This window comes from Caloenas nicobarica, chromosome 23, assembly GCF_036013445.1.
Source record: "Caloenas nicobarica isolate bCalNic1 chromosome 23, bCalNic1.hap1, whole genome shotgun sequence".
NCBI classification, from domain to species: Eukaryota; Metazoa; Chordata; class Aves; order Columbiformes; family Columbidae; genus Caloenas; species Caloenas nicobarica.
This window is the reverse complement of record NC_088267.1, coordinates 4,311,531-4,338,778: the sequence shown is the minus strand read 5'-3', so window position 1 is coordinate 4,338,778 and position 27,248 is coordinate 4,311,531. Positions and strand designations below refer to the sequence as shown.

Here is a 27,248-nt window from a genome sequence, read left to right as displayed (position 1 = left end):
CTCTGGAGTCATTTTCCATCTGCAGCTTCCATCTGAGCCAAGCCAGCCCCCTCTCCCATGCCAAAAATAGTCGTTTTGGGGGGCGGAAATGATGGAGAAACGGCTCTGAGGCTGCGCGGCCCAGGGAGGTGCAGGGGGACGGCGGGCTTCGCTTCTTCCTTCGCATAGAATTTCCTCCAAAAGAGGCAAAAACTGCTGGTTTAATGCCACGGAAACAAACGGGCCCTGTCAAGCTGGAAAGAATCCCCGCGGGCTCTTTCCTTCCCAGCAAACGCTGGAATTGGGGGCAGGAGGGGGAGGTTGTGCCCAAATTGGTGCAGAAATAAATGCTGAACTGCCGAAATCCTCGCCACAGGAATTCCCTCCTGCGTGCTGCTGGGGTCAGCAACGTGCGAGCCACTGGAGTCCGGCCGGCGTCACCCCAACCCTCACCCCCCAGCAGTGGGGCCTCTGGGGGGGCTGTGCCGGCAGCACCGGGGAGCCCCGCAGTAACGCAACCGCTGCCGCATGACGCTCGGGCTTGGAGGAGGGTTGTCTCCAGCCCGAAAATTGTCGGGCTCTGCTCCGGCTCGTGTTTCTTGGCAGCCGATGCGGCTGTTTCTTGGAAGAGCAGCTTGTCTCCACTTTTTCCGTGCTGGGTCGGTGGGCAGGGGCCGCAGGATCCTGCTTTCCATCCCCCAGCTCGGCGGCGCTCCAGGGGCTGCCGGCACGGGCTGGAGATGAACTGTTTGCCCTTAGCAGAGAATTGGGGGGCAGGATCTGGAGACACCGATCCCGTGCCCTGGCACAGCGAGGGGAAGCAGGAACCCAGGTTTCCGCTCCACAACTATCCCGGGGACAGTGGGGTCCCTTTGTGCCACTAGACTGGGGACAATCTACCCAGGGGAGCTCCCTGGCAAATGAGGGAAACTGAGGCACGGGAAGAGCAGCAGGAGGGATAGGTGCAAATCCTCCTAAGCAATTCAAAGCTGAATTTGTGGGCCTTGGGAGCTGTTGGCTGTGCTGGTGCAAGCCAGAGGTCTGGCTTGAGAGGGATGAGGGTGCCCATCGTCCCTGCTCTGCTGTGGGGTGGGTTGTGGGGCCAGGCTGGGCTGTGAGGCTGGGCTGTGGGGCTGTGCCGGTGCTGGGGGTGAGGGCAGGTCCCACCCGCCCCATGTCCCCAAACCCCCAAACCCATGAGATGCACAAACCCCACTCGGGCTCGTGCCCAGGGTTCGTTTCTGCTGGGAGGCCACAAACAAGCTCGGCGTGAATAATCGCCCAACAGGAATTATAAAAGTTTTGTTATATTTTGTACCCACTTGCTTTAATTACCCTTAATTACCACAGTAGGCAACTCACAGGAGAATCGAGTGCTCTGTCACCGCATATCGGGGCTGTCTGCCGAATAAATGGCAGAGTCGAGCTGCTCTTCAAAAGCAGCATCGCTTGGTTTGCCCGCGACAGCTTATTTGCTGTGGGCTGAATAAACATCAGTTGTTAATTAGAGCGCGTTTATTGAGATGCATGCGTCCCTAACACACATTTGTAAAGCTTCAGTGTAAATAGATTCATCACAATTTGGGAAGAAAGCGGCTGAGCAGGGACCCAATGGTGACTTGCAGCACTGGGCATCCCTCGGAGAAGAGACACAGGGATGGGGACACAGGGACACCCGTGGCTGTTTGGCCTCTCCCAGACTCAAACTTGCGCTGCGGGCCGGTGCTGTGCGGGTGGAGGAGCATCCCTGGAGGGACACGCTGGTCCCCACAGCAGCAGCCATTCTGGCTGGCGATGCCACCACCGGTGCCAGCACCTGGGTCCCCTCTGGTCCCTGGGGGGAGGAAGAGCAGGTCCTGTGCGGCAGGAATGGGGTTCACCCCCAGCTCTAGGATCGGGGTGCCCCGCTCGTCCCTCGCAGGGGGTCCGGCCCCCGGGGAAGAGGGACCGCGGGGTGGGGAGGGCACTGCCGGAGGAGGCACCGGGCGGGAGGAAGAGGAGGAGGAGGAGGAAGGCGGGGAGACGAAGGCGGGCAGCGGCTCGGGCCCCCCCCGGGTTGATGAGGCAGAGGGCGGGCAGCTGCCGGGGGGCGGCTCGGGCCCCCCCGGAGGGAGGCGGGGAAGGCGGCGGGGGCGGCGCGGCGGAGCGCCCGGTGTCCCGCGGCTGCTCCCACCGCCCCGGAGCGGCCGGACCCGCGGCACCGCCCGCTCCCTCCCTCCCTCCCTCCCTCCCTCCCGCCAGCCCCGGGCAGCCCCGGCCCCGCCGAGCCCCGCGGAGGTGAGACCCGGCCCCGTCCTGCCGGCCCTGGGCACCGGGAGCGGGGCAGAGCCCGACCCCGCCGTCGGGCGGGCGCGGAACGGGGGATTCCCCGTGATTAGTCGTAATTAATCACCGCCCAGGGGCGGGCAGGCTGGGGAAGGCGTCCCGGAGCCGCGGGGACCCGCCGGTGCGGAGGGTGCGGGGGTAGGAAAGGCGGGGTGCAGGCGGGGGGGCATGGGGTGCAGGGGGGGTGCAAGGAAGGTGCAGGGGGAGCAGAGGGGGTGCAAGGGAGGTGCAGGGGTGGGTGCAGGGGGAGCCGGGAGGCAGCAGAGGGGATCCGGGAGCTGCAGGGGTTGTGCGGGAGGTTCGGAGCACAGGGTGCAGGCAGGACAGAGCTGGGGGTGCGGCAGAGCTGGGTGCAAGCAGGACCGGGGCAGGACCGCTGGTCACAAAGGTCCCCAACAGCTGTGCATGGGGACGAGGGCGCAGGGATGCACGTCCCGCTCTTGCAGCGGCAAGCGGAGCCGAACGTGTCCGGTCTGTCCCAGCGCTCCGGCTGCTTGCAGCCCTGCCTTGCATCGTGGCAGGAAGCAGGCAGGAGGGACGCCAGGTCGGGGTGACCTCAGGGCCTTGGGCCCCGCCGGGGTCCACACGGGACCGGGAGATAAAACAGGAGAGAGAGAAACCTTCCTGGGGTGGAGGGGTCTGCACAGGAGGCACCCAGTTCTGCTCTGGGGCAGCCCAGCCTCCGCGTTTCCAGATGTTTGGAGTAAATCTGGTTGCTGGGGTCAGACTGAACCTGTGAATGCCGGGATTCTGGGGCTTGCCCTGGGTGCTCGGGCTGGGTGCAGAGGAGATGGGGGGATCCAGCAGTGGACGGGGGCCACGCTGACCCCCAAAACCTGCCCGAGCCATGGCCGAGCGGGTCAGCATCACCTCTGTGCCTGTGGCTTACCTGGGGGTTTCCCAGCACAGGTGAGCTCGTGGGACGTGGGCCAGTGCACACCATGTGCCTGTCCCGCTGCTGCCCCATCTCTCTCCCTTGCAGGCAGCCACCTTGGCCCCGACCCGCTGCCGTGGGCACCATGAGGGGTCTCTGGGCCCTCACACTCGCAGGGCTTGTCAGCGCCTGTGAGGGGAAGAAGCTGCCATCAGCAGAAGGTAAGGAACACTGGGACCGAGGGCTTGGGGTCCGCACTGGAGCGACCCCCTCTTTGCCTGTCCATGGGGAGAGGAGAGCAAGGCTGGGTCAGACCCAGGGATCGCAGGGCAGAGGTGGTCAGGGGACACTGCAAGCTGTGCCAGGTCCCCACGTGCCAGGACCGCACATGGGAGCATGCTGGCGGCCAGAGCGGTGGCTGCGGACATCGGCTGCCTGCTGAGCGCCGGCCGCCCAGGCTGCGGGGCTCCGCTCGGCATCCCGTGCGGGCAGGGCGCCAGGGAGGGCTGAGCGAGCCCTGCCGCGGGGAGCCAGCCCGGGGACACCCCACCATCGCCCCCGCCGTGGCCGAGAGCCGGGAACGCCCCGTGGCCCAGGCCGTGGTCATGGAGGGATGGGGCTTGGCCGCACTCTGGCCGCAGGGTGCTTGCTGCCAGCTGGCAACAATGGCGGCACCATCCGGCAGCACCATCCGGCAGCGCGTGCGGGAGCCGGGAGCGAGCAGGGGCTGCTCTGTAGGTGAGCCAGGGCTGCTCGGGGCAGTGGGAAGGATGCACAGAGCTTCTGAGAGGCTTTTGGCCTCCAGCTGTGAGGTACAAAGTGGTTTGGCCATGGTGCACGCCAATGGTAGAGGGCTCAGAGCTGTCACCACGCAGCTGGGGACAGTGGATGATGACTGATCCCGTGTGGTCCCAGACAAGGTGGCCCTGGCCATGGGGCTGCTGCGCGTGGGTCCCAGCGTGGGGCTGGCCGTGGCTCAGGGTGAGCTGGAGGCGGATGGTGGGGAGGAGCCGCTGGCAGCAAAGCCACGGTTGCATCAGTCTTTGTGGGGGTGGAGCGGTGGCTCAGACGGGGGGCCCAGGGGCTGCCCGGCTTTGCCTGTGCAAGGGACACCCCTGGCCGGTACCGTCCCCCACTGTCCCGTGTGGCATGGGCTCCTGGCTCCTGGCCCTTCATTAGGGAAACAAGGGTTGGGGGGACAAGATTTTTCCCTTCGGGGCAGCGCAGGGGCTGGGGGAGGCTCCAAAGCAGATGGCGCCCGGGGTGATTTATGCCTCTCTGTCTGCCCTCTGCCCCGCTGCGGATGATCTCACCGATCTGTCCCCGGCTGCCACACGTGCCTGCGGGACCGGCTCCAGTGCCGCAGCCCCTGCTGCTGCCGCTGTGCCGGGAGTCCTGGGAGCGAGGGACGCGTCCCTGCGTGGCTGCTGGCCGTGTGCGAGCGAGTGGTCAGCCTGGGGGAGAAATGCCGTGGTGGTGCCTGGCTCTGGGCAGTGGGGCTGTGGGGGTCGGAGCTGCCCCCCAGGAATGGCTGAGGGCTGGGGAAGAGGCAAATGAATCATCATCTCCAGGGCTGGTGTACACAGAGACAAAACAAATTCCTCCTTCAATACCCCCTTGTTTCCTACTTTATCTAGCACCTCCCAACATCTGGTAGCATCCAGCGGAGGTGGATTGATGCTGCTAAGGCAGTAATATATCAGCGGGGTTGCAAACAGCACCAGCGTCCTCGTGATCACGACTGACACGGCATTTCCTGCAGCTCAGCCTCTCCCTGTCCCCTGGCCCGGCCCTCGCGCCTGTCACCTGGGGCCACCAGGTCTGAGGATGTCACCGGGATGGGACGGGAAGGCTGGCGGGCAGCTCTGGGTGCCAACTCCCCGCCTTGGGTGTCCGCGGCACCCGTCCAAGCCTCTTGATGCCGATTCCAGCCGCGGGGCTGTTTTGAGGCAAAACACACAGCAACTGGGAAAAACATTTCACCTGGTGAACTCGCTGTGGGACGCAGCTCTGAGCTCACCGCCTGTCCCTTCCAAACGCGCTGCTTTGCTCCTGGGGGGCTCTTTGTGAGGAGCTGGTCCTGCCGTGGGAGCTGTATTTGCTGGATCCGTGATCCCCTGCAGATTCCAGTGGCTTTGGCGGGCCGGGGTGAGCTCCCAGCAGCACCCTGAGACCCGCTGGGGCTTGGGGGGCTCCACACGGTCCAACCCTTCTTGTACAGTGTCCCTGTGTCCTTGAGGACACCGCAGTGATGTGCCGATGTGCCTTGCAGGGGAGCCGTGCCTGCAGCTCTGGGACGAGGATCTGACTGGGGACAAGTATGAGAATGTAACAGGTAAGGAAAGCCCCTCTCGCTGTGTGCAGCCCCGACTCCCCGGGGATGGGCTCTGCGCCCTGCCTGGGGAGCATCAGCCCTCAGCCCCCATGCCAGGGCCAGCTCTCACCCCTCTCCGCTCTGTCCTGCAGGTTTTAACCTGATTAAAAGGTTCGACCTGCTGAAGATCTCCTCCATCAAGAAAGTCCGGAACCCGCGGGGGCCGGTGGTGCTGCGGCTGGGCGCCGTGCCGCTGGTGCAGCCCACGCAGTGAGTGCGGGCACTCGTGGGGTGGCCCTTGGTGACCAGAGCATCGTCCCCACATTTTAAGGATGGGAGCTGGGTGAAGCTCCTTAGGCTTTGCCCTTAACTGGAGAGGCCAGGCAGCTCTGTGGCACCTGGGGGGATGTAGAGATGCCGGTGGTGCAGCCCTGGGGCTCCCCAGGCTACTTTCCTCCTAGAAAGTAAATCCCGGGCTGCGGCGGCTTGGCTGGGTCCTGGCCAGCCCTTATGCAACTGCGGCTCTGCGGCTGCTCTGTGCTTGGCAGGCACTCACCGGGGTCTAGACAAGCTCGAGACGCTGCTCAGCTCTAGGCTGGGTTTGCTGGGGCTGTGGGGGGCTGCTGGGGGATGCGCATGGAGATTGTCCCTCGTCCCCACCGTCCCCAGCACGTCCTGCCTGGCGGTGCCCGAGGCCGTGCCAGGGCTGGCAGGGATGCTGCAGCGTGGCGAGGTGGGAGCAGGTCCACGTCCTCGGGAGCCGTTCCTGGAGGAAACCGCTGCGGTTTGCACACCCATCTCCTCCTGCCCGCCTGTCCTCACATCGCCCCAGGGCTGGCATGCAGCGACGCTGGGCACGGGGCTTTCCCAAGGGCAAAGGAAACCCAGCCTTGGCTCCTGAACTGGGCAGCCGAGTCCTTAGATGGCTTCGAGGTGGTGGATGCTCCAGGCTGGTGTTGCTCTTGGCCGGGTGCCTGTGGCAGCCCAGAGCCAGCCCTGGGGACAGGGTGGCCCCAGCAGCCAGGTTGTGAGCTCCAGGTGGGCACCCATGGGTGCCCCTACACCCTGGGAGCCTCCTGGGTGCCCAGAGAGGACAGGCGCATGTCCCACGGGGAGCAGAGGGGACTGTGGTGTCCGGCCCGCTCCCCATGCCCTGGTTCAGCTCCAGGCTGGTGGCTTGGAAAATTGCTGGTGTGGCGGAGCAGAGCAAAGCTCAAAGCAAATATTTCCAGTGGTTGAGTGGCTGCGGGCGAGCTGGGCCGTCTGCCTCGTGTTCTGCTCCTGTTGCACAAGTTGGACGCACCCCAATGACATCCGTGGTGCCACCGATGGGGACAAACCGCTGCAGGACCCATGGGGGCTGTTGGGGCGATGCTGCCCACGAGTGCCACGCACGTGGGGGTGTTGGGAATGGTGCTGCCACTGTCTTTGGAGCTTGGTGCAGGGTCTGATCACCCCTGATGCCCATCCCTGCAGGCAGGTGTTCCCCCATGGGCTGCCCCCCACCTTCACCCTCATCTTCACCTTGCTACTGAAGAAGAACAGCACCGGGGAGCACTGGTACCTCTTCCAGGTCACCGACCGGCAGGGCTACCCCCAGGTATGGCCCCAGGGTGGCGGGACACACCAGTGGCAAGGGGACAGCCAGGAGCTGTCCCCAAGCATGGTATTGTCCCCACTCTGCCCAGCTCTCCGTGACCCTGCACGGTCCCGAGAAGAGCCTGGAGTTTCAGGCCAGGGCGCTGGGGACCGCGTTCGTCAGCGCCGTCTTCACGGGGACGGCCGTGGCGTCCCTCTTTGACGGGCGGTGGCACAAGGTGGCGGTGGCCGTGCAGAGCCACGCCGTCTCCGTCCACCTGGACTGCGCCTCCATCTCCTCCAAGCCGCTGCCCCCCCGGCGGGCGCTGGCCCCCGAGGGCAATGCCTTCCTGGGGCTGGACGCCGCGCGTGGCACCCCAGTGCGGGTGAGTCCCCGGGGGTGCGGGTGGGCTCTGCCTGCGGGGCGGGATCCGTCCCTGACCTGCTGCTCCTGTCCCACGGCAGTTTGACATCCAGCAAGCCCAGATCTACTGCGATGCCGAGCTGGCCAGGCAGGAGGGATGCTGCGAGATCTCGGCCAGCGGGGTGAGTCCCCCCCGAATCCCCACTCTGGTGGTGAGAGCCTGGCCCAGGTTGGCCAGAGAGGTGGTGGCTGAACCATCCCTGGAGACATCCCAGGCCAGGCTGGACGGGGCTCTGAGCAACCTGAGCTGGTGCAGATGTCCCTGCTCATGGCAGGGGGGGCACTGGGGGACCTGGGAAGGTCCCTTCAACGCAAACTATTCTATTATTCTATCACCTGTTACCTGTCCCTGTGGCCGGCGCAGGATGAATCCATCTCCCAAATCGCACTGGCAGGGCTGGGGCTCCCAGCTCTCACCCCAGCAGCCCCCGGCATGACCCCCTTTTCTCTCCCATCAGTGCCTCACAGAAGCACCCAAGACCCGTCGGCAAGCGGAGCTGATGCAGAGCAGCAACCTCATCGAGATCTCGCCGCAGCCCGAGGGCCGGGTCTACACCCGCTGCTTCTGCCTGGAGGAGCCGCTGGGTGCAGTGAGTCCCCGTGTCCCGCCGTGTCCCCGTCCCGCTGGGAGATGCCCCAGCCCCAGGGTGGGCAGCGCTCAGCCGAGCCGGCAGCCACAGCGATTCAGCCCCTGGAAAAGCCCCGGCTCATATTTTCCACTGTGTGAGGGGAGGGAGGGAGCTGGCAGCAGCCAGGCGCTGCGGAGTGATGGGGGGGCTCCTGCAGCCCCATTGCTGCTCTGTGCCCGTTGACCCGCCGGCTTGGGGCTCAGACCAAGGCAGGTCGCACCCCTGGGTGCCCCAGACAGGATAACCCAGGGGTGCAAGGGGAGGTGTCACCCAGGGGTGCACGGGCTCCCATGGGTGCTCTGCTCTGTCCACAGGAGCCGGCGAGGACCTCGGGGAGGACCAGCCCGAAGGGACATCCTGGGGAGAAGGTGCGGGGAGGTGGGAAGGGGTGTTCCAGCCCGGCTGCACCCGTCCTGGCATGCCTAGCTCTGCTCCCCTTCCTCCTGCCGGTGCTGGTGCTGTGCCAGGACCCACCTGCGCCCCGGGCTGGGTCTGTTCCTGCTCCGTTCGGGAACTTTCTGCTGCCGCCAGAGCTGCAGGGACGCCTGCAGAAGCGGCTGCTCTGCTCCCCCAAGCAGGAATTGAGGCCCCACTGACTGCTGGAGCGATCCCAGCCGTGGCCAAGGGCCTCTTTGTTCCCTCCGAGCGTCTCCGGAGCGCTGCCGGAGCTGGGAAGCGTCTTGAGCGTGCCCTGTGCCCCATCCCTGTGTCACCCCATCCCCCGGGGGCTGCTGTGACTCTGTGGTGGGATCCTGCTGGGGGTCCCTGGGATGCAGACTGGGTCCCGGCCGCTGTCCTCGCCTCCCCTGGGGACACAGCCGGGTGACAAACTCTCCTGGCTTTTCCCTTCTCTGCCACAGGGACCCCCCTGTGCCCACGGGCACCCCAGGGCTGGGGGGAGAGATGCTGCTGGGTGAGCCCCATGGGTTTGGGGTGCCCAGGGGACAGGGGCAGTGGCCACAGGGTTGTGGGTGCCACAGGGTTTTGGGTGCTGGAGGATTTTGGGTGCCATGAGTACGGAGCCGGTACAAGCTGCCATCCCCGTCTCTTGCAGTGCCCGCCCTGCTCGCCGCAGACCTCCTCGGCAAACGTGAGTGTGTCACCGGGCAGCTCTGGCGGGGGGACATGGGGACCCCAACCCATCTGCTGGGGCTGGGCTGTGAGCTGGGGCCAGCAAAAGCCACCACAGTGCTGGCCCGGGGGTGTCACCTGCTGCTCTGCCATCACCAACGACCCCCCGGGACCCGTGGCTCCTCCTGGCCTGGGGCCCAGCAACATCTGGCTGTGGGGAGGGTCTCTGATCCTTTCCAGATGTGGCCCCGTTCCTATGGCAACCTCTGGCTGGAGGTGTGGGGCCGATGTCGAGTTTTTGGGACCCCATGTGCCCCACAGGTCTCCTGGGGTGGCACTTGGGGACAGAGCGTTGGGAGGATGGGTACCGCGGTGGGGACAGGTTTGGAGCAGCGTGCCCTGCGGGACACCTCTCTCCTCTCTCTCTAGGTGACACTCGGTCCCCCGGGTCCAAAGGTAGGTTTGTCACCCCAGGACACACAGAGCCCAGCTCCCGCGGGGCTGTGGCCACATAGATGCTCGGCTGTGCCTGGAGCATCCCTGCCCGGGAGCCCCGGGTCCTGCTGTGGGCACATGTGAGGACATGGGGACACCCGTGCCCCATTTTGTCACCCACACGTCCCGTCTCTTGCAGGGTGGGAAGGGAGAGCGCGGCCCCCCCGGCATCGCTGGCAGCAAGGGGGAGAAAGGCGACCGTGTGAGTGTCCCCAATTTTGTTCCAGGCAGGGACCTCCCTAAACTGGAGGTGATCCCTGCAGGGGTCCTGCTGCCCATGGCCCCCCGTCCCCGGCCATGACGGGTGCAGGCAGAGCCCCTGAGCTGCCTCCCCGCTCCCGCAGGGCGCTGACTGTGTGCGCACCCACCCCGATGGCCCCGTGCAGGTGAGACCCCCCATCCTCCATGTACCCCCTGCCCCAGCTCTGCCACCCCCCTTCACCCCACTCCCTCCTCTTCCTCCCCAGTGTGCCGAGGGGCCACAGGGCGAGAAAGGGCAGCGTGGCGAGGCGGTGAGTGATGCTGGGTGGATGGGGCTGTGGGACGGGGACCCAGGGGTGCTCCCCCCAAACATCATGTGTACCCTGAGCTGGGGTGTGGGGGTCCAACTCAAGGGAGGCGGCTCGATGGGGGCTGGTGGGATGAAAGGGGTGGTGGTATGAGAGGGAGGGGGGAGCCCTGCACAGGGTCACCCATGGGCACCTGCACAGGGTCACCCATGGGCACCCACTTTTCCGTGCTGTTCCCCGACAGGGGCTCCCTGGGGCGGCTGGTGCTGATGGGCAGAAGGTGAGTGCAGCCCGTGGGTCTCGGCATCACCGTGGGGACATCTGGGCTGGTGGGATAAACCTGGCTTGCGAGGTGCTGGCAGAGGTGCCAGGACCTTCTGGTGCCAACCCTGGAGATGGCACAGGTGGCGTCTGTCTGTCCGGCAGGGCCAGAAAGGTGACAAGGGTGACGGAGGACTGCAGGGCAAGCCGGGGCGCCCGGGGCGAGATGTGAGTAGTGCCGGGTGGTACCTGGGCATCCGTGGGGACACTTGCTGAGCAGGGGGGTCCTGTCACTAGACCAGCACCCCCCGTACTGTGCACGGTGCTGCATGCGCGGAGCTGTCACAGCCCTGTCCCCTCCCCGCAGGGCCGGCCCGGAGAGATCTGCGTGGTGGGACCCAAGGGACAGAAGGTAGGTGGGGGCTCAGGGGGTGGGGGCACCCAGCAGCACCGCTGGCACTGACACCCCCTTTCCTTCCAGGGTGACCCTGGCCTCGTGGGACCCGAGGGGCTGGCCGGTGAGCCAGGGCCCCCGGGGAAGCCGGGCTCTCCAGGGATCGGCTTTCCCGGGAAGCCGGTAAGGACCCCTGTGCTGTGGGGCTGTGGGTGGGCATCACCACGGGACGGGGCGAGGTGCCCCCCAGGGCTCTGCTGTGGGGCTGGCTGGGGTGCTTGGCAGGGCTAACACCGTCTTCTCTCCAGGGTGACCCTGGTGGCCCCCCGGGTCCAAAGGGAGAAAAGGTGAGTTGGGGCTGAAAAAGGGGTCCTGAACACCCCTACACCATCCTGCCCGAGGGCAGCTCGGTGTGGGGAGGTTGTGCCGGGATCCCCAGCTGGAGCCGAGTCGGCGCTGGCTCGCGGTGCTGTCGGCTGGACGAGCCCCAGCTGGGTGGCCCAGGGTTCGATTTGGGGGGCAGGAACCCCCCTGGGGAGCTGGGGGTGCTGCGGGCCATGGCTTTCTCCCATGCACGACTCAGACTCTCCCATCTCTGCCCCCAGGGCAGCTCCGGAGTTCCTGGACCCGGCGGATCGCCTGGGACACCCGTGAGTACCGGGAGCCAAAGCCCGGGGTCAGGGACGGGTTTCTTGGCTCGGGGTTGGGGCTGCTTGGCCAGAGCGGTGGTGGGACCGGAGCCCAGGCACGGAGAGGGGGTTGGGAGAGCTGATGGCCTTGGTTGGGGCTGGGACCGTCCCATGCCATGGCTGGTGGCAGGGGTTGGGAATGCTGGGTGGCATCGCCAGGGCAAACCTTGGCCTCGGGGCTCCCTGAAGCAGCCCCCTCCCCTGCCTTCCTCCCACAGGGACCTCCCGGCGACCTGGGGCCAAAAGGAGACAAGGTGGGTGCAGTGGCAGGGTGGCCTGGTGGGGGCTGTGCCCAATGTCACAGTGCCGTGACCACGGGCATGTAGCCGCTGCGGTCACGGCTCCACCACGGTGCCCGTGCCCCGGGCTCGGGGCTGCTCGGGGCGTATCGGGGGCCACCTCAAGGACCCCCCCAGCCCAGGGCTGCGTCTCACTGTCCCCACCGGGCAGGGTGAGCCGTGTGAGGTGTGTCCCACCATTGCCGAGGGGACGCTCGGTGCCACCGGGCTGCCCGGCAAACCGGGACCCAGGGGAGCGCCCGGAGCACCCGGCAAGGACGGGGTCTCGGTGAGTCTGAACTGGGGGTGGGCGCATGGGGTGGGGGTCAGGGCAGGGGCTTGGCTCAGCATCCCTAACGCTCCCTCTTCATTTCCCCCTCACCAGGACAGACCTGGCCCCGCAGGACCCAAAGGGGACAGGGTAGGTGACATGGGGCCGAGGGGGGGCTGGCTCATCCCCAATCGGAGTTGGAGGGACACCGAGTGACATCCAGCCCGCCCTGGCAGCACCCAGCCCAGCTCCTCTCTCTCCTCCCCAGGGAGATGCTGGCATCCAAGGGATGAAAGGGGAGAAGGTGAGTGTCCATCCCTCTGTCCCACCTGCCTGCTGGGTGTGCAGCCCCATGCCCACCCTGAGCCCTGTCCCCTCCCTGAGCCCTGTCCCCTCCCTGCCCTCGCAGGGTGACTCCTGCCTGTCATGCGATGCCCGTGTCCTCGCCGCGCTGCTGCGGGGTCCCACCGAGGGGCTCCAGGGTGAACCGGCACCAGGGCTACCAGTGAGTACGAGGGGCTGAGACCACCCCATTCTGTGCTGAAGGGGTTCCCTGGCCCCCCGGGCTGCGCGGGTGCTGGGTGTGTGACCACACGGGGTGTTCGCAGGGCGAAGCGGGGTTCCTCGGGCTGCCTGGCATCAAGGGCCAGAAGGTGAGTGACCCCAACGCCCACTCCCCCCTTTCTGCACCCCGCAAGGGAGCAGCAGCAGCTGCATCCCCCCATGGGGTTGGGGCAGCCTTGGCTTCCCTTGGTGCCTGACCATGACCCTGACCTTGACCCTGATGTCTTGTAGGGGGATGGCGGCCAGGAGGGACCCATGGGCAGACCGGTGAGTGTGGAGGCCCAGGGGTGCAGGATCCGGATGCCGGGGACCGTATTCTCATCTCTGCCGTGTCTCCTTGGTGCAGGGGCTCCCGGGAGACAAGGGCGATCCAGGCGTGCGGGGGCTCAAGGGGGAGAAGGTGAGCCCTGTGATGGGGACGCCCCGGGATGCCGCTCCTTGCCCTGTCCCTGAAACGTCCCTACCTGAGACCCATGCAACTCATGGCATTGAGATGGGGAGAGCAGTGGGGGCTGCAAGCCCCCACCCGCAGTGCCCTGGTCACCAAAGCCACCAGGATGTCCTCTCCGCAGGGCGATTCGTGTGGGCTGTGTCCTCCCGTGCCGCAGGCTCTCGAAGGGGCAGCGACGGTGCTGGCGGTGCCTGGAGCGCCAGGGGAGCGGGGCCAGAGCGGCGCCCCCGGCAGAGCGGTGAGTGCCCCCCGCGCTCACAGGTGCCCGTTTTAGGGGACACTCAGGCCTGACCCCTTTCTCCATTTCCCCAGGGCAGACCCGGTGACACTGGCCAGAAGGGACAGAAGGTGAGAGGGACTGGGGAGGGGGTTCCAGCGGGGCTGTGACCCCCCTGGGCTGGGGGAGTGCTGTGTGCCCCCCTGCCTCATGCCAGCCTTGTCCCCTCTCTTTGCCAGGGGGACGCTGGCAGCCCCGGGGACCCGGGCACCCCGGGTATGGCTGGTGTCCCAGGGCTGGCGGGTGAGCCTGGCATCAGGGGTCCGGCTGGCCCCAAGGGCGAGAAGGTGAGACCCCCCCAAAGTGGATGGGGACACCATGGTGTCACCCACCCCCTCCATCTCTCTCCCATCCTCATCTCCCCTCCTCTGCAGGGAGACGCCTGCGAGCCCGGTCCGTCTCCGCATGGGGACTTGTCAGATGTCATCAGCATCCCAGGAAAACCGGGGGCCAAAGGGGACCAGGGCCCCCCAGGCATCGGCCAGCCAGGCAGACCTGTGAGTGTCCCCCCCCGTGGTGCTGTGGATGTCCCTTCCATGGCATCGCGCCCTCGGGGCTGACCCGGTGTGTTTTAGGGGAAGCCGGGGCTGCCGGGGGTACCGGGCCCTGCTGGACCCAAGGGGCTGCAGGTGAGCAGGGCTGTGGGGGGGTGGGCTGGGGGGGGTGTCGGGGCTGCTCACTGCCCCTCTGTGTCCCCAGGGTGAGCCGGGACCGCGGGGGATCGGCCAGCCGGGACCACAGGTGGGTGTGCAGGTTGTCTGTACCATACTGTGCCATGCCCTGTGCCCGTGCCCTGTGCCATACCCCTGCAGCTCCTGTGCTCTGTTTTTCCCAGGGAGAACCCGGGAGCACGGGACCCCCTGGAACACCTGTAAGTGGCATTTCACACTGCCCAGCCCTGGGAGAGGCGGCACCCACCAGCCCCTCCGATTCCTGCAAGCGGGGGTGGGTCACACCCCTGCAGCATCAGCCCCCGCCCGGTGCAGGCGGTGGCAGTGGGGTCATGGCCAGACCACCCTGGGGACAGTGCTGTCACCACAGCTCGCCGGGTGGGCAGGGGGGCTGCTGGGGGGAGCTAACACCCTCTCCTGCCCCCAGGGCCCCCCTGGACCCCAGGGACCCCCGGGGATGGCGACAGAGAAAGGTGCCAAGGTAAGGGAGTGTCCCCCAGCCCTCCCTCCCCACTCCTTTCCCCCCTACTCCTGCTGTCCTTCCTCTGCAGGGGTCTCCAGGACCCAAAGGTGCCGTGGGACCCCCTGGGCCACCAGGGACCAGTGTCATGGGGCCACCGGTATGTCCTGCCCTCCAGGACAGGCATCACTGTCCTCCCTGGCCCCTTGATGGTGGCTAAAATGTTCTGAGCCCAAAGCTGAGCTTCCTCACCCTCTTCTTCCTCGCAGGGTCCCGAAGGGCAGCGGGGGCTCCCCGGGGTGCCCGGGTCCAGCGGGCAGCCGGTATGTGGGGGGGTGGCAGGGCGGCCGTGTGGGCAGCGCGGTGCTGAACTGCCGTGTCCCCCTGCGGGTGGGGGACACAGGCTGGGGGGACAGCGGCCACCTGCTAATGCACCTCTCCGGCTTTTCTCCTCGTAGGGGGAGAAGGGCGCCCGGGGCGAGAAGGTGAGTGGGGGTCAGGGTTGAGCTGCCCCCCCGTGCCACCCTGTACCCCCCTCCCTGCCATCACCCCCTCTCTCTGCAGGGAGACCCTGGGGAGTGCGTCTGCTCCCCCAGCCCCCGCCAGGACCCTGGCTATGCCGGGATGCCGGTAAGCACCACGAGCACCCCCGGACCCCCCCGGCTCTGCTTCGCCCCCCCGCTGAACGCTCTCCCCCTTGTCTCGGCACCAGGGAGCCCCAGGACTGTGGAGCGGGATGTCCTGGCACCCGCAGCCGGGTCCGCAGGTGGGTGCTGGCCCCGCTGTGCTGTGCCCCCCGCCAGCCCCCCGCCCCACACCACCTCACCCTCCACCTCTCTCCATTTGTGTTTTGGGGTGTTGCAGGGTCCCCCTGGAGACCCCGGCCCCCCTGGGCCCCCAGGAGCCCCCGGCCGCCAGGTGAGCGGTGGGGCGAGCGGGGATCAATCCTGCCCAGTTTTTAGCAAAGGGCTCAAATATTTAAGCGCTCTGTTTGGCTTTAGGGGATGCCAGGACACAATGGTTTGCCGGGACTGCCCGGACCGGTGGGAGACCTGGTAGGTAGCGGCTGTGCCCATGGCACCTCTCCCCGTGTGCCCCCCATCCTGCTCCCCCCCGGTGTGGGACTGGAGCGAGTTCAGAGAAGAGCTGGGGAAGGGGCTGGAGCACAAGGGTGATGGGGAGCAGCTGAGGGACCTGGGGGGGTTTGGAAGAGGTTTAGATTGGATATTGGGAACAATTTTTTCCCAGAAGGGGCATTGGAACAGGCTGCCCAGGGCAGTACTGGAGTCACCATCCCTGGAGGGCTTGAACAGACGGAGATGAGGTTCTCAGGACATGGGGCAGTGCCAGGGGTGGGGGAACGGTTGGACTCGATGGTCTTGAGGGGCTTTTCCAACCAAACTGATTCCATGATTCTATGATCTCTCCCAGGGGCCACTGGCCGTCATGGCTGAGCGGAACATCGAGGTGCTGAAGGTGAGAGCATGGGGACAGGGTGCCTTCCCGCCGTGGGTTGTGCCCGGGGGAGCCCCAAGCACTTTGGGGTCCCCCTGACTCCCCATGTCCTTCCAGACCCTCTGCGGGGACTGTCCCCAGCTGCAGGCAGCCTTCACGGCACCCAGTGGCGTCAAGGGAGAGGACGACGACGGGGCCATGCCGGGTGTCCCCGGCAGCGAGAGCTGTGCCCGCGTGAGTATTTGCCAATCTCTGGGTGGGAATCCTGGCACCCAGAAACCCCTGGTCCTGGTGGGGATCTTGGGGTGAAGATGTCTGTGAGCATTGGCTTGTGTCACCATCGTGCAAAGCTGCAGGCACTTGCAGGGCTGGGCACGCTGTGGGCACGCTGGCTCCCATGCACAGCTCCCTCCTGTCCCAATGTGTCCCCAGGGAGGGTGACAGGCTTGCCCCAGGTTAGGGCAGTGGGTGCTGAGCACCTGAGGGCTGCAGGATTTGGGGCTCTGTGCCCCTCTGCTGGGGACCCCCAGGTGACTCCTGGGTTTTCTTGCAGTGCTTTGCGCAGTTCCCGAGAGCAGAGGAGGCTCGGGTGAGTGAACCGTGCTGCCCAGGCCCCCCTCCTGCCCCTGGGGCTGAGCTGCCACCCCGCTCCCACTTCCCTGTCCCCACGGTGCTGCAGGGATGCCCCCACTGGGGCAGGACCCGCCACCGTCCCCCCGTTGTGGGAGCAGCCAGGGCTTTGGGGAGCAGAGGTGGCTTTGGGGGGTGCTTGGCGGGGCTTGGCAGAGCTCAGCTGTGGGCAGAGCCACCCCCAGCTCCTGACGTGTCCCCGCTCCCCCCAGGGTGACAGCCCTGACCCGGACTGCGTGGGTGACCCTGGGCTGCCAGGCACCCCGGGCATCCCCGGCGAGAGAGGCGAGCAGGTGGGTGCGCTCCCCATCCCCGGCACTGCCCTGCTCCTGCGGTCCCCCCCGCCATCCCAGCCCTGCCCGGTGGCCACAGGGGACATGGCTGGTCCCTCGGTGCCACCTCAGTGCTGGCCAGTCCCCTGTCCCCACACCGCGGTCACGTCTGACCCAGCCGTCTCTCCCCAGGGCCCACCGGGACTGCGGGGACCCCCGGGGCCACCCGGGCCCATCGTGAGTACCGGGGGCGGGGGGGCTGTGCGGGCGTCACGTTATGGTTCTGGGAGGCTTGGAGCCCCACACTGCAAGTCCCCAGCGGGGCCCAGCGCCCTGCCCCGAGGCCGCGGTGCCAGGCAGGCGGCCGGGCTGCGGCGAGGCGGAGGCGCAGCACGGCATGGCTGTGTCCCGGCGAGGCTGAGGTGGAGGCGAAGGTGCTGCCAGCCCGGATATGGAGCAGGAGCCTGGCTCGGTGGGCGGCTGAGGCCGAGCCAGCCCCTGCCCCACCGCCCCGCGCACCGCGAGGGCTCAGCCCCAGCTCCCGGTGCCGTTTCCAGGCTGTGACCTCCCTGTTTCTCCCCTCAGGGCCCCCCAGGCTTTCCTGGAACGCCTGGCGCACCCGGATTGCCCGTAAGGACCCAGCACGGCTCCGCTCTGTGCCCTCTGTTGCTGCCGCTTGGTTTGGCTGTGTCCCTTGTCCTTGTCCCTCTTGGGAGCGGCCGCAGCCCCCCCTCCCCTTCCACCCCATCTCCATCCTCCCATTTCCACCTCTTCCATCCTCACATGGGGTCTCAGCAGATGTGGGGTCTGCAGGCCCAGGAATAATCTTCCTCTCGGTGTGTAGGCGACCTGCCACCCCTGCTGGGTGCCCGCAGTTTGTCACAGCTCCCGTGGGGTGGGCTGGGGGCACCGGGTGGCACCTGACTGCTGCCCCTTCCCCGCTGCCCCTGGGGACTCCCCTCGGGGAGCCAGGAGGACCCTCCGTGCAGCCAGTGCTGCCTGCGCTCATCCTCCTCTTCCTCTGGTCCTCGGCTCCTCTGGGGCCAACCAGCCTCCAGCATCATCTTCATCTTCATCTCATCTTCATCTCCATCCTCCTGTTCCCTCCTAGCACGAGGCGAGGTGAGGCTGCGCCGGCAGCTCCCGGAGGATCCTGCCCTTCCGTGCCAACCGTGCCCTGCTCTTGTCCCCTCGTCCACTAATGTCACCACAGTGTGTGTGGGTCTCTGTGGGTCTCTGTGGGTCGTTGCTCTGCGGTGTGCCAGCGTGTCCTGTCCAGTCTCGGCACCATGTCACCCCACTAACCCACCCCAGCGGTCCCGTGACACAGAGCCATGGGGCTCCTGTGTGTCACCCGTGTCTGGCCCACCCTGGGAGGGCAGCGGGTGGCACCAGGCTGGAGCTGCGGTCTCAAGTGTGTCCTGGGCAGTGCCTGGGGGTGCCAGGAGCCAGGCACCTCATGCAGCACCCCCCAGGGCTGCAATTTCCATGGCCCCTTGGCACCAGAGCTGCCTGTGGGTCATGACGTGTGGCAGCAGTGACCTGTGTCTGGGTGTGAGCGTCACTTGGGTCCTGAGCCCAGTGCCTGTGGGTGCAGGGAGCCCGGCTGGGGGACAAGAGGGTCCCCCCGGTGCCTGGAGGTGCTGGGCAGGCTGGGGCTGTGGGCTGGTGCAGGTCACAGACCTGTGCCCGGTCCTTGTCCCCTGTGCTCTGCCCGGCGGTGCTGCCAGGTGGGCACAGCCCCGGGGGGCTGCAGGAGACCCCCTGTAGCTCCTCTCTTCTCCCTCCGAAGGGTCTCCAGGGGGATCGTGGCCCTGCCGGGCTTGCTGGAGCCAAGGGGGAGCCGGTGAGTGGTGTGAGAGGAGGGGACAGGGGGGACACTGGTGGGCTGGGTTGGCTCAGCACTCTCCTTCTCCGGCACAGGGACCTCCAGGGCAGCCCGGCTACCCCGGCGCGACGGGTCCCCCCGGCCTTCCCGTGAGTACCGCGGGGAGCCAAGCAGCGTCTGCCAGCCCCTGGCCACCTCCTGTGACCCCACGTCCCTCCCTGCTGCTTGTTGGGCCCCCCCCTGCTGCTGGGGATGGGCAGTTTGGGGGCCCCAGCAGGCACTGAGCACTATGCCCCTCCAGGGCTCATCCCTGTCAACCTGTCCCCAGTCCCACGCATTCCCAGTGCCCTCTCCACTGCCCATCAGTTCACTCCATCCATGCCCTCTCCATCTGTGCCCCATCCCTCCCTGTGCCCCATCTGTCCCTCCCTGCTCTCATCCATGCCCCATGTCCCAGCTCATCCCCTGTCCTACGCGGGGTCTTTATCTCCTTCCTTCCCCAGGGCATCAAGGGCGAGCGAGGCTACGTGGGCCCCCCTGGGGAGAAGGGGGAACTGGTGAGTCCCTCGGGGCCCTGCTCCAGGGGCAGAGGGGCTGGGGGGTCTCCCAGGTGCCCCCCTCCCCACAGTCCTGCCAGCCGCATCCATCTGACCCTGTTTCCCCACTTCCCAGGGACCCCCCGGCTTGGACGGTCCCCCCGGTCCTGCGGGGCCAGCGGTAGGTGCCCACCCCAATCAGCTCCTGGGGGGCTGTGGGGAATGCGGGGGGGCAGCTGTGGTGGCTGTGGGTGCAGTGAGGTGCCCCCCGCCCACCTCACCCCCTCTCTCTGCAGGGACCGAGGGGTGAGCGTGGGCTCCCGGGCAGCGCCGGCGAGAAGGGGGACCAGGTGAGTGTCCCCGAGGGGACGGGGATCCCTGGGACTCCCAAGGGGGCAGGATGCGGCTGTCGGGGTCCGGCTCAGCTCTTGTCTCTCCACAGGGTTTCCAGGGCCAGCCTGGCTTCCCAGGGCCACCGGTGAGTAACTGTGGGGTGTCCCTGGGAGATGATGATCAGCCCTGGCTGGGAGCCAGCTGGGGATGAGGATGGGGATGAGAATGGGTTGGGAATGGGATGGAGTTGAGGATGGGAATGGGATGGAGATGAGGATGGGATGAGAATGGAATAGGAATGAGATGGGAATGAGATAAGAATGAGGATGAATATGGGATGGGGATGAGGATGGGAATGGGGTAGGGATGGGATGGGGATGAGGATGAGAGTTTCTCGCAGAAAGACACAGATGGGTCCCGTGGGACAGGGTGTAGAGAGCAGCCCCACAGCAATCGTGTTAAAATGAATTTGGAGGCAGCGAGCAGTGCCCCCCCCTCACTTAACATTTCTCTCCTCTTTAGGGGCCCCCTGGCTTCCCAGGGAAGGTTGGTCCGGCCGGGCCACCGGGACCCATGGCCGAGAAGGTTAGCGCCACCGGGACAAGGCTGCTTTTGTCCCCGGTTCTGCAGGGTGGCTAAGGGGCGCCCGGGCACGGCCCCAGCTGCTCCCCTGACCCTTTTGTGGCTCTTGCAGGGCAGCGAGGGCATGCGCGGGCCCACGGGGATGCCAGGGCCCCCTGGACCCCCTGGACCCCCTGGCATCCAAGTAAGACCCCCTGCCATGCCACCCCTGGGCACAGGACCGCTGGTGTCATGGTGCAGCTGGGGAGTGTTGCTGGCTGGAGCCGCTCCCTGGACACATGTTCCCATGACCTGGGGGGGCCCAGGGCAGGTCCCTCAGGGACCACCCCCCCCCCCAGAGCCCCTCAGTGCAAACCACCCTTGCTACCCTTTCCTTGCCCCCGCAGGGCCCCGCTGGCTTGGAAGGACTGGATGGCAAGGATGGCAAGCCAGGGCTGCGGGTGAGGCTGCGGGGCTGTCCCGGGTGCTGGGGGGGGGGCAGCCACTCTGCAACCCCCCAGGACACCCCCAAGCCCTATCTCTTTCTCCCCAGGGTGACCCTGGCCCCCCCGGGCCACCAGGGATGATGGGTCCTCCGGTGAGTGACAGCCTTCCTTGTCACCCCTCCCTGGTGCTCAGTGCCTGGCATGTCCCTGCAGCCAGGACCAGATGTCCCCTGACCTGGGACTGTCCCCCCCCAGCCCAACACTGAAAGTTGGGGTCTCCAGCAGAGACTGGGGTTGGGGTCACCTGCCTTAGTCTGCTGGCAGGGACTGGACCCTCATTCAGTTCTTTTCTCTCCCCAGGGCTTCAAGGGGAAGACAGGGCACCCGGGTCTCCCGGGTCCAAAGGTGAGCGTTGGTGGCACTGGGAGACACTTGGGTGGTGACACCCCCAGGGACCTCGGTCCTGGGCCAGGGTCTGCATTCACTGCACTGCCCACCATGTCCCTTCCTCCTTCCAGGGTGACTGCGGCAAACCTGGCCCCCCAGGGATTACAGGCCGGCCGGGAGCGGAGGTGAGTGAGGGGCTGCGTGGGCGCAGGAGCCCTGAGCCGAGTGAGCCCCACGTGCCCCCCCCTCATCACGCTGCCTTTCCCAGGGTGACCCTGGACCCATGGGACCGCAAGGCCGGCAGGGACCTCCGGGGCTCATCGTAAGTTGGTATAGTGGGATGATGCCCATGGCAGGACCTCCCTGCAGCACAGGGAGCGGGTCCTCTCCCACAGCCCCCACCAGCTGACACCCCTCTGTCTTTGCCCCCCAGGGCCCACCCGGTAGCCCGGGGCAGCCGGGACCTGCTGGCCTCGCTGGAGTGGTGAGTACTGCCCAGCTGTGGGATGTGGGGGCTGGGGGTTGGCCCAGTTTTGGGGGCCATTGTCCCAATTCTGTGCTGGCCCCCTCCTCCTGCCTCTCTGCAGGGGCTGAAGGGCGAGCGGGGCTCAGCGGGGGAGCGAGGGCTGCCGGGGATGCCAGGACAGCCGGGACCCCCAGGCCACCCGGGACCACCGGTGAGTGCAGCGGGGGGTGGCACAGACCCCCACACCCCAGTGCAGCGGGGACCTTGAGGACGGCACTGCAATGGTCACCGCCTCACCCTGCCCCACTTTGATTTCACAGGGGGAGCAGGGACAAGATGGACCCGTTGGTAAAGAGGTACGAGCATGGGCTCAGTGGGACCCAGGGCTGGATTGTGGCATCATCTGGCCTGACCACAGCGTCCCCAGGGTGCCCATGTAGGGGACATCCCTGCCAACCCTGCTCCTCTGTGTCTCCCCAGGGTCCCCCAGGAAAACCCGGTACTGCAGGACCCGCTGGCCAAAAGGTGAGAGGAGAGCCCCGTTGTGCCACCGCGGCCATCCCAGTGTCCCCCAGCCCTGCTCGGGGCTGGGGGTGCTGGGGTTCAGCCCTGATCTTCCGCCTCTCCGCAGGGTGAAGCTGGATCGCCCGGAGAGAGGGGCTACCCCGGGGAGAAGGGCAGAGCCGGCATGCCAGGGGGGCCGGGGAAAAGCGGCTCTATGGGCCTCGTGGGGCCGCGGGGGCCCGCGGGAGAGAGGGGCCCCCCTGGCTCACCGGGACCTGCGGGCAGCCCCGGGATGCCAGGACCCCCGGGGATGATGGTAAGGAGGGGCGGCCGGGGGTCCCCGTGTCCCCACAGCCCCCAGTGGTGATGTCCCCTCCTGTGTCCCCCCAGGGAGACGTGGTGAATTACGATGAGATCAAGAGGTTCATCCGGCAGGAGCTGAGCAAGATGTTTGATGGTAACAGGGCAGGGGGGGCGAGAGCCGGTGGCACCCTGGCATCGCCACATACCTGCCGGTGCTGAATGTGTCCTGTCCCTGCAGAGCGGATGGCGTATTACACCTCCCGAATGCACTTCCCGGTGGAGATGGTGGCATCCCCGGGCAGACCCGGTCCCCCGGGGAAGGACGGGCTGCCTGGCCGGCCGGGACCCCCTGGCTCCCCGGGGATGCCAGGACAGATTGGCAGAGAGGGGCGGCAGGGAGTGCCGGGCATGCGGGGTAGGTGCTGCTCCCCAGGGCGTTCCCAGTGTCCCCAAGGCATTCCTGGTGTCCCCAAGGCATTCCCAGGGGAATCGCTGGGGTCTAACCTCTCTCCATCCCCTTCTCCTCCAGGTGAGCCAGGTGCCAAAGGAGAGAAAGGAGAGAAAGGCGTGGGGATGATGGGGGACAGCGGCCCCCCAGGGCCCCCAGGTGAGCCCCCTCTCTCCACTTGGCCATCAGCTCCGTGCTGGGGCTCGCTGCCACCTGTCTTTTTCTCTGCATCTTTTCCAGGTCCCCAAGGACCACCAGGCTATGGCAAGATGGGCCCCCCAGGCCCTGTGGGACAACAAGGCATCCCCGGTGTCCCTGGCCCCCCTGGTGCCACAGGGCAGCCGGGCAAGACGGGGCACTGCAGCCCGGCGGAGTGCCTGAGCGCCGTGCCCCTGGAGCAGCCCCTCTTCCAGCCCAAAAACGTCAAGGGCCCCTTCGGCTGAAGGGTCCCCCGCACCCCCCGCCTTTGCTGTTAATATTGTTCCCCCGCTGTGCCGGGGTCGTGCCTGTCCCGCGGGGGGTGGGTGTTGTACAGCTCCGTCGCGATCGTGAGGGCGGGTGGATCCTGCCCGGACAAATACACCCGTGCTGGTGCCCCCGCGCCTCCCGGCTCTTCGCTCGGCTGGGGGCGCGATCTCCGCCCCGTCCCCATCCCTGTCCCCATCCCTGTCCCCATCCCTGTCCCCGGGGGACGTGATTCTGCCCGGCCCTGGAGCCCCGACCCAGCACACGGGGCTGAGGCCACCCCGGCTGGGGGAACAGTGTCCCTGAGCCCCCTCCTGCCCCGCAGCCCCGCGCCTGATTGGGGTGGGGGGGAACCTGGGGCGATCCCAGCCTTGATCCTGGGAGATCCTAGCTCTGATCTCAGGGGATCCTGGACTAGCTCCCGGGAAGATCTCAGTCCTGTTCCTAGAGGGATCCCAGCCCTGATCCTGGGGAGACGCCGGCCCCACTCCCTGACTGATCCTGGCCCTGCTCCCGGGCTGATCCCGGAGCAACTCCCGGGTAGATCCCGACCTGCTCCCGGGAGGATCCTGCGGCGCTCGGTGGGCCCCACCCCTCTTAAGGGTCGTTGCCGCTTTAATTCCCCTGTGGGCGTGTCCTTTCCGCGAATCCCCGCCCCCTTCCTTCCGGTACGCCCAGCTCGCCCGCCACGCCCAGGGGCGGGGCCTCCTCGGGACCAATGGGGGCGCACGTCGCCGGTGACGCAGGGGGGCGGGGCCGGTAGCGGGGCCATGGCGGCGTTTCCGGGGCAGGTGCGGCCGCGGCGGGGCCGGGCCGGGGGCAGCACCGGGGGCCGAGGGGCACGGCGGGGCGGGGGGCAGCGGGGGGCGGGACGGGGCAGCACCGGGGGCCGGGCACGGCGGGGCGGGACGGGGGGCGGCGCGGGGCCCGGTACCGGCCGCACACTGGGCTCTACCCCCTCCCCAGGGCTTCCCCGGCGCAGGACAAGCCCCCGGTGCGCCCCTGCCCGGGCCCTACCCCGGGGCTCCCTACGGCGGCGGCCCGCCTGGGGCTCCCTACGGACAGCCCCCGCCCGGGGGTCCCTATGGAGGCGGCGCCGCGCCCGGAGGCCCTTACGGCGGCCCCGGGCCCTACGGAGGGGCGGCCCCCGGAGGTGAGTGGGGACCCTGCGGCGGGTGCCTGGTCCCCGGGGTGGCCCCGGGACAGCGGGGCAGGGCCGGCGGGGCGCGGGGGGTGTTCCCCAGCGCGGTCCGGCCCGGGAGGGGTGGCTCGGCGCCCTTCGCCCAGCTCATATTAACTCACTGTGTGGACGCAAAGTCCCGGTTTATTATTTTAAAATCCCGAGGAGGAGGGAAGCACTGAAGACTCCTGAGCGGCAGCAATCAAGCTTTGCAGCCTAACCCTAATCCTAATGACCCTAATCCCTAACCCTAATGACCCTAACCCTAAACTAAACCCTAAACCCTAACTCTAACCCTAATGCCTCCCGGTGCTGCCGGGTGTGTGGGGCAGCACCCCAGGGTCGCTCCTCAGCCCCCACTCAGACTCACGGCTCTTTCTCCACTGAGTGCCGAGCCCTGCGCCCTGCAAACCTGTTTGCCCAGGATCGTGTGGCTGTAAAAAGCTGCTTAGAGCAGAAGCGCTGAGCAGTCCCTGGGTGTTGGCCGTGTCTACGTGCGCCGTCGTGGGGACAGACCAGCCAAGGCCTTGCTGAGGGGACACCAGAGCCGCTGATGGCCTCTCCCCATGCAGGTAATGCCCCCCCGGGCGTGGACCCCGAGGCCTTCTCCTGGTTCCAGGCGGTCGATGCTGATCACAGCGGGTACATCTCTGTGAAGGAGCTGAAGCAGGCGCTGCTCAACTCCAACTGGTCGACGTTCAACGACGAGACCTGCCTGCTGATGATAAGTGAGTCTGGGCTCTCCCTGCCCTCCCGCTGCTTTTTATTCTGATCTCTGTATTCGCCTGGTACCTGAGCATTGCTTCCCTGAGCTGCTGGCTTTTAAGTGCTCTCGGGAGCGAGAGCTGGGCAAACTGAGCAGGTCCAAGCACCTTTTTGGTGGAGGACATGAGTCGGGGCCCAAACACTGATTGGAAAAGGGAGCCCAGCTCTACCTGAGGCTGAGCAAGCCCCAGGTCCCAGAGAACGGGGAGCAAAGGGAGCTCCAGTAACAAGCCAAAGTCACCCTGTTCCCCTTCTTGCCCCAGCGGAGGGTTTTGGTGCCATTTCCTACCAGCGTCTTAGGATTGAGTGGTCCCAGCTGATTGCAGTCCTGGTGAGGGAGGGATTTCAGGGCTGGAATGGGGTGCCAGGGAGCTGCAGTGCAGATCCTGAGCTCTGGGAGTTCCTGCAGTGTGTCCTTGCTCTGCTCCTCACTGCCCTGCTCCTGATCTCTGTTCTTTCTTCCACAGACATGTTTGATAAGACCAGGTCGGGACGCATAGACGTGTATGGCTTCTCAGCCTTGCTGCGCTTCATCCAGCAGTGGAAGAACCTCTTCCAGCAGTATGACAGGGACCAGTCGGGCTCCATCAGCTTCAGCGAGCTCCAGCAAGGTGGGCGAGGGACAGAGACAGCAATTTGGCCCTTACTGAGCTCCCTGGGGACCGCAGTCTGGCTTTGCTTGCTGTTTATTTCCAGCCCAGCCTGGTGACGACTCCTGGCATCATCCCTGCAGCAGGGCTGGGTGTTCCTGAGCTCCCGGGTGCCTCCCACGCAGCCGTGGCCACAGTCCATGCCTGTTGCTGTGCTGGGGCACGCTGGGCTGGCAAAACCGGCTGCAGCAGAGCTGGCAGTGAGCTGTCCCATGGGGCAGGAGACAAGGAGGCACAGCAGGGTCACGGCACAAACTTCCTTCCTTAAGGAAACCCCAAATTCCTCCTCTAAATGGCATGTGGCTAAAGCATGTTTCCTGGGAGGAGCTCTTGGGTGTGTGTGTCTGATGGAGGGGAAAAATGTCTGGAATTCGTGCCTTTGTTTGATTTCTCTTGCTGGAGAGTCCTGTGAACACGACGGGGCAGTGGGAGATGGGGGGTGTGCTGGCACATGGGAGGGAGGTCACAGTCGCTCTTCCTTCCATCGGGAGGGTTTAATCCGAGCGTTTCTTGCTCCCAGCTTTCTCCCAGATGGGCTATAACCTGAGCCCCCAGTTCAGCCAGCTGCTACTCTCCCGCTACGCCCAGCGCTCCTCCAACCCCAGCATCCAGCTCGACCGCTTCATCCAGATATGCATGCAGCTCCAGAGCACGACCGATGCCTTCCGCGAGAAGGACACGGGGCTGGTGGGCAACGTGCGCCTGAGCTACGAGGACTTCCTCACGATGGTCATGACCCGCATGATGTGAGGGCTGCGAGCCGGCCAGGAGCTCTGCGGGAGCAGCCGCCGTCCTCGGCTGAGCCTCCTCCTGAAGAGCGAGATGTTCCCCCAGGATGGTTTTCCAGCCTGAAGAGCCCCAAACCCAACAGGGGCCCTCTTGGCTTCCATTCCTTGTCCCCCCTTGATGGCAGTAGGTGCCTCCCTGCCAAACTGGAGCCCAGTTCTGGGACAGCCAAACCAGTAGCCTGTGCCACGTGTCCCAGGGAGCACTTAGATCCTCCCTTGCTGGACACAAAATCATATTTAAACCCCAGCTGTGCTGTCCCTCTGCTTGGCGTGATGTCTGCAGTGGAATGTCCCTGTCTCGGCACATTTTTGGGGACTCTCTGGTGACCAAGAGCTGAGCTTTCCTGGAAACGTTCTGGCTTTCCTGAGGGTTGGAGCCCTGATTCTCCGTGCGGCTGGAACAGGTCACGTTGCTGCGGTGACACACAGGATCATCCCCCCGCCTTGTTGCCAATGTCTGTATTGATTAGTTTCTGCTAAAGCCAAATTCAAACGGTTTAGAGCTTATTTTTACAGCTTTTGAATAAAAGGCGATGTGCACTGGTCGCTGGCTGGTTTGTGTTTTGGAGCAGGTTGTGGGGACGCTGCTATGCCTGGTGTCACCCCCATGGGGTGCAGGGAGGGGACATGTTCTACCCACCCAGCCTTATCTGGGTGCTGCTCCCAGGGCTCAACATACTTTTCTGAAATTACTTCTTACGCATTTCATGTCAACTG

At 66.3% G+C, this 27,248-nt stretch overlaps 2 protein-coding genes across 7 annotated transcripts; both read left to right on the top strand.

The window, feature by feature from the left end:
- Positions 1–2,219: 2,219 nt before the first annotated feature.
- COL16A1 (collagen type XVI alpha 1 chain) lies at positions 2,220–23,279 on the top strand. Of its 6 annotated transcripts, none has more exons than XM_065650366.1 (71): positions 2,220–2,256; positions 3,287–3,399; positions 5,451–5,513; positions 5,645–5,762; positions 6,969–7,092; positions 7,181–7,456; positions 7,536–7,616; positions 7,953–8,084; positions 8,438–8,491; positions 9,178–9,213; positions 9,624–9,650; positions 9,829–9,891; positions 10,034–10,075; positions 10,157–10,201; positions 10,443–10,478; positions 10,625–10,687; positions 10,827–10,871; positions 10,941–11,036; positions 11,162–11,200; positions 11,459–11,503; positions 11,761–11,796; positions 11,993–12,109; positions 12,206–12,241; positions 12,360–12,395; positions 12,501–12,596; positions 12,700–12,744; positions 12,887–12,922; positions 13,002–13,055; positions 13,228–13,344; positions 13,419–13,454; positions 13,563–13,670; positions 13,758–13,880; positions 13,959–14,012; positions 14,083–14,124; positions 14,219–14,254; positions 14,482–14,535; positions 14,606–14,674; positions 14,784–14,837; positions 14,973–14,999; positions 15,079–15,144; positions 15,227–15,280; positions 15,379–15,432; positions 15,516–15,569; positions 15,946–15,990; positions 16,087–16,203; positions 16,523–16,558; positions 16,812–16,892; positions 17,064–17,108; positions 17,457–17,501; positions 18,664–18,717; positions 18,795–18,848; positions 19,203–19,256; positions 19,372–19,416; positions 19,532–19,585; positions 19,678–19,713; positions 20,091–20,153; positions 20,263–20,334; positions 20,537–20,590; positions 20,683–20,727; positions 20,936–20,980; positions 21,094–21,147; positions 21,231–21,284; positions 21,396–21,446; positions 21,550–21,639; positions 21,749–21,784; positions 21,909–21,953; positions 22,060–22,248; positions 22,323–22,389; positions 22,474–22,650; positions 22,765–22,842; positions 22,924–23,279. In XM_065650366.1, exons 2-71 carry the CDS (start codon positions 3,324–3,326, stop codon positions 23,124–23,126), a joined length of 4,854 nt encoding a protein of 1,617 aa, XP_065506438.1. In that variant the 5' UTR covers positions 2,220–2,256; positions 3,287–3,323; the 3' UTR covers positions 23,127–23,279. The 6 variants fall into 6 exon arrangements, with proteins under 6 accessions (XP_065506438.1, XP_065506436.1, XP_065506441.1 ...); XM_065650364.1 differs by lacking the exon at positions 2,220–2,256 and adding an exon at positions 2,385–2,442; XM_065650369.1 differs by lacking the exons at positions 2,220–2,256; positions 10,157–10,201 and adding an exon at positions 2,385–2,442.
- A 615-nt stretch (positions 23,280–23,894) lies between these two features.
- PEF1 (penta-EF-hand domain containing 1) lies at positions 23,895–27,076 on the top strand. Its single transcript, XM_065650415.1, has 5 exons — positions 23,895–23,939; positions 24,115–24,301; positions 24,901–25,056; positions 25,561–25,704; positions 26,264–27,076. The coding sequence occupies exons 1-5, from the start codon at positions 23,919–23,921 to the stop codon at positions 26,491–26,493; spliced, it is 738 nt and encodes a 245-aa protein (XP_065506487.1). The 5' UTR covers positions 23,895–23,918; the 3' UTR covers positions 26,494–27,076.
- The last annotated feature ends 172 nt before the right edge of the window (positions 27,077–27,248 follow it).

Coding starts and splice junctions, on each gene's coding strand:
- COL16A1 (XM_065650366.1), top strand. CDS start 3,324: ATGAGGGGTCTCTGGGCCCTCACACTCGCAGGGCTTGTCAGCGCCTGT. Junction 14,536..14,605: donor CGACAGAGAAAGGTGCCAAG/GTAAGGGAGTGT, acceptor CTTCCTCTGCAG/GGGTCTCCAGGACCCAAAGG. Junction 20,591..20,682: donor ATGGCAAGCCAGGGCTGCGG/GTGAGGCTGCGG, acceptor CTTTCTCCCCAG/GGTGACCCTGGCCCCCCCGG.
- PEF1 (XM_065650415.1), top strand. CDS start 23,919: ATGGCGGCGTTTCCGGGGCAG. Junction 25,057..25,560: donor GACCTGCCTGCTGATGATAA/GTGAGTCTGGGC, acceptor TTTCTTCCACAG/ACATGTTTGATAAGACCAGG. Junction 25,705..26,263: donor CTTCAGCGAGCTCCAGCAAG/GTGGGCGAGGGA, acceptor TCTTGCTCCCAG/CTTTCTCCCAGATGGGCTAT.